This window comes from Frankliniella occidentalis, unplaced genomic scaffold (genome assembly GCF_000697945.3).
Source record: "Frankliniella occidentalis isolate FOCC.00 unplaced genomic scaffold, Focc_3.1 Scaffold11, whole genome shotgun sequence".
Taxonomy (NCBI): Eukaryota; Metazoa; Arthropoda; class Insecta; order Thysanoptera; family Thripidae; genus Frankliniella; species Frankliniella occidentalis.
In genome coordinates this window covers 2,331,151-2,335,476 of record NW_026267141.1, presented here as the reverse complement: position 1 = coordinate 2,335,476, position 4,326 = coordinate 2,331,151, and the positions used below count along the sequence as shown (strand labels likewise).

General features: G+C 41.7%; 1 protein-coding gene across 1 annotated transcript in view; it reads right to left on the bottom strand.

Moving 5' to 3' along the window:
* The window catches only part of LOC127752383 (uncharacterized), a 25,777-nt gene that overhangs the window by 19,544 nt on the left and 1,907 nt on the right, over positions 1-4,326 (bottom strand). The window contains exon 2 of the mRNA XM_052277688.1: positions 1,866-1,968. Coding sequence (XP_052133648.1) covers positions 1,866-1,958 — 93 coding nt within the window. The 5' untranslated portion in view covers positions 1,959-1,968. The remainder of the gene's footprint in view (positions 1-1,865; positions 1,969-4,326) is intronic.

Sequence of the window (4,326 nt, the reverse complement as noted above, 5' to 3'; positions counted from 1 at the left end):
CGACCTTTTAAAAGTCCAAAAGTGTGTTCAATAACTACTCTTGTAACACTGTGCTTATAATTGTACCTTCTTTGCATCCTTGTCAAATTTCCATAGTTCTTAAAGGGAGCTAGAAGCCATGAGCGGTTGGGATATGCCTTGTCCCCAACAAGGTGGTAGTTGTCATCATAAAAGAGGCTTCTGTGACCTTCAGTGGTAACTTTCCTGTACAGACTCGAAAAGGCTGATGCTCGGCAATCATTTCTTGGCCCTGGAGTCCCAATTGAAACATTTGTAATTTTTTTTGTTGCTGTGCACACTCCTTGCAAAATTATAGAATGATCGGATTTCCGACCAGTGTAAGAATCTTGATCAGCAGCTGGTGCCAGTACTTCCACGTGACAACCGTCAATGGCACCTACTACACCTGGAAACCCTGACCTTTCATGAAACCGTTGTTGCACAATGTGGCACTCATCTCCGGTGGGCTGGGCCACACAATAAAAGTGCTCTTCAAGCTGCATAGAATTGTCACTATCCTGTGGACTTCTTTGGGCACAGTCGACCCTGTGAAACCATACTTGTCACCAACATAGTCCATTGAAACTTTTTGTCCTAAATAATGAAGGGTCATAATCACTGCACGTTCAACGTCAACCACCTGAACATCACCACGATGTTCTTTGACGGGATAATGGGGCCGAATTACTTCTACAGGAGCTCGGTATGTTTCCTTCTTCATCCTTCAAAGGTAAAGAAAATAATTAGAGCTCGTATTTGACAAAAGGAAGACATATGCAATAATGCTGGGTAGTTCGATACATGCCTAAATCGTCGGTGGAAATCACTGTCCAGATATCGATCTATCTAATTTAAGTCATTTTTGTACAACTTGCCTAACCTAAAGTGCTTCCTCCTTTCTTTAATCAAGGCATGACAGAAGGGCGCCCTTCTCTCATGATCAAGGACGTTGCGACAGAGTTCGTAGCATATCGTCGCGTTCCGATTACCGAAAGGACTTCATCGTCCTCTTCGAAGTCCTCCAAAAGGATAGAAGCAATCACAACCAACTTTTTTTTTATCCACTCTCCTCATTTTAAGTTATCTTGCACACACAATATCCTTTGTAAACACGCCCTAAACAGCAGGTGGGAGCAGACGACACTCCACCGCCCTGTTTACGATTGCGTTTGCTGTTTGTGACGTCACGCACGCTACCAAGAGCTACCGCGGTAGGGGAACGAAAACACGCCTAATGAAACAAGACACAATTTCGCGCGAAAACGGCCACTACCCCGTGTATGTGTACGCACTGCACGCTAGATTCTGACGGGCGCGCGGCAGCTTCACCGATGTTGCCAAACTGCCGCTCAGTTTGTTAAAGTCGGCTCCGATAAGCGGACGTTAGTCGTGGTGAAAGACAAGGCCACTTAAGGTACCCCCATTAGTTTAAGTCGACATTAGTTAAAGCCACATTAGCGCTGTGGTCGTGAAATCGGTCCTAAGAATGTGTGCTCGTAAATTTACAACTTAAATAATACAAAATTACAAAAAATTGTAAATTTGCGATGATATGTCTCTTGTTCGGGCCCAGTTTTTAATAATGTAAAATCTTGTAATAGTGTAAAATCTTGCAGTATTTTTACCTGTGTTAGTCCGATATTAGTAAGGTGCTTTGCCGTGTTGATCTTATTTAAGCAGTGTAACAAATGTATTTGTGTCGTTGTTACACATGTTCAACACAAATACATTTGTTATACTAGTATGCGGTCCTACTAAGCTACAGAGCCCCTAGTAAATACAGCTGTAGCTGTTCAAATGACTGAAAGTGGGCCTGAAAACTGGTAGGCGACGATTCCAGCCAATAAGCAAAAAAACAAACTAACCTTTGCCGAAACTGAAGAAAGCAACAATACCAGGAACAACCTCCCGGTCCATGGCGATCTGCTGTTTTTGTAATTTCCAGTTCGAAGATTCATTTTGGTACTCCTATAACAGTGATGCCAAGTAAAGTGTTGTGCGACATAACGACAGATTTAGAATTTTTAATTTAAATTAAGAAAATGAGCCCACATTTCGCTTGTCCCTACTGCGGCCACTGGCGAGAGCACGCACGTCGGGTCGGAGCGCCGCTCGCGAAAACACGCACAGCGCACAGCCATTGGCGAAACCACGCAAGTGCATATTTTGGTGAATTTTGGAGACAGATACCGTTGGAAAGAGGAAATCATGCTCTTTCAGAATATATAGATACCTCAAATCTTTTTAAATGTCTGTTGAAATAAAGAGTTCCTAAAAAACCGTCAAAAAAAGCGTTACGTGGTTTCACTAGAGTCGCGCAACGATACTTGGTTTCTCCAGCGTCGCGCAAAGATACTTAGTTTCTCTAGAGGCACCGCGCCGTGCGTGCTTTGAGTAAGGGACGAGCGATATAAAATTTTAGCACTAGTTCAAACTTGTTAAAAACTGTCTGGAAAATTTAGTTTGTCTGTGGGATGACTAGAATGCATCGCTCGTGCTCGTACTACCTTAAGTTTAATATTGCATCAGTCGATTGCCGTATATTGTGACCGCCACTAGTGGCCGAGCGACACAATGTGCTAAAAATGACAGAAGAAAAGTTCGACGCGTCCGTGCAACAATATCCTATCTGTTTCGCTGCCCTTAAAGACTAGCCTATCTGTTTCGCTGCCCCAAAAGACTAGCCTATCTGTTTCGCTGCCCCGAAAGACTAGCCTATCTGTTTTTCGGCGCTCTCTGCAGCGCTGTCTTCTTTTCATTGTGGGTTTGCTAATGTTAACGGTAGAAAAAAAAATGCCATTTGTATCTTGATCTTCAAGGAACACGCAGCAGTGTTTACTTTTTTCCTATTGTTAATATCCATTGTTATATCCATAAGATCTAAGACCAGGTCTCGTAATTCAAGAAACATTATTTCCCGTGCACCCTTCTTCCTTGCAAAGTCTTTGAGCGTTGCTAAGGTCATCGCTTTTCCTTACATTTTTATGGGTATATACAAATATACCAACTCTTTACTACCTCTTCTAGTCTCTTCTAGTATCTGTAATGAATTTAGCGTTGATCAGTCTTTAAAATACAGATCATCGACTTACGACTGCCCGGACGGAAGGATCTGCAGCCGATACTGCACTTGTAAACTGTAGCTTAAACTACAGTTTTACTGCAGTTAACTGTAGTTAAACTATAGAAAAACTCTACGGATGTAGTTTAACTGCAGTTTAACTTTAGATTGGCACAGTACGAGTAGAAACTGTAGTTAGGTCAACAGTTTTGCATTAGATCCTTCCACCCGGGTGATATGTACAATTATTCTACTGCAAAGCATGTAGAACGCCTGTGATAGCTTCAAGACGTAAAAATCCTTCATACAGACGAAAAATACATTGTCATGATTGACAGCTAATTTTGATAAAAAACTATTGTCAAGTGAGTGGGTGCCCTTAAGGCACTGAAAAGTCGTCGTATAAGGTACACCCTATTAAAGACGTTTGCTAGTGTATTCCAGCAAGGCACATGGCTATCATGCGGACTACCGGTTCCCTCACTCGCAGCCTCTACCCTTTTGGTCCTGCAGGACGTGTGTACTGTAGAGAAATAATTAAGTTAAGCAAGTGCATCTTAAACTCTTAGATTCTCATCCCGGAACGAATTCACAACCTAAATGTACTGGGTGTAACTGAGAATACGCAAAAGTGCTGCGGGTTTGCCTACTCTTTATGCCCGTAAGGGGCCATGGCCCCTGCGGCCATATTGGGTATGCAATCCCGCCACACTGTTGCGTATTCTCAGTTACACCCGGTACAATGATGGCTAATTGAATAAAACCTTTAAGAGTAACTGAACCTATTTCAGATCAACTGCATCACAATTTGTACATTCCCCGTTTAAAATGTTTAACCATCAGATAACTTACAGTAAAGCAAAGTCGGAATTTAAACAAATCTGTCCAACCAATGTGTAAATATGATGTTTCGAAACATTGTTGGAGAGGAGAACAAAATTTCCACTCTATTTCTTGGGGAAATTCAAGAAATATTTGGAAAACAGAAACATACAAATTTACGGGAAAACTAGGTTTAGTAACAACAAAAATGACAATTTGCAAATAAATTGAGAAACCGTGGTCAAAAGTCCATGAGAATTTTTCCATAAAGTTTGAAATCGTCTAAGGAGTTTGGAAAATTATGTTTCCAATTAGTTTGGATTTCAAAGTTTCCCGTTTGATAACTGCGGTATTCTATCCCTACCCTCAACCAAACTGAAATACCATTGCAGGGGACATGGGTCTAAAGCAATTCGATGCCTCCTAACGACAAAGTCCGATGT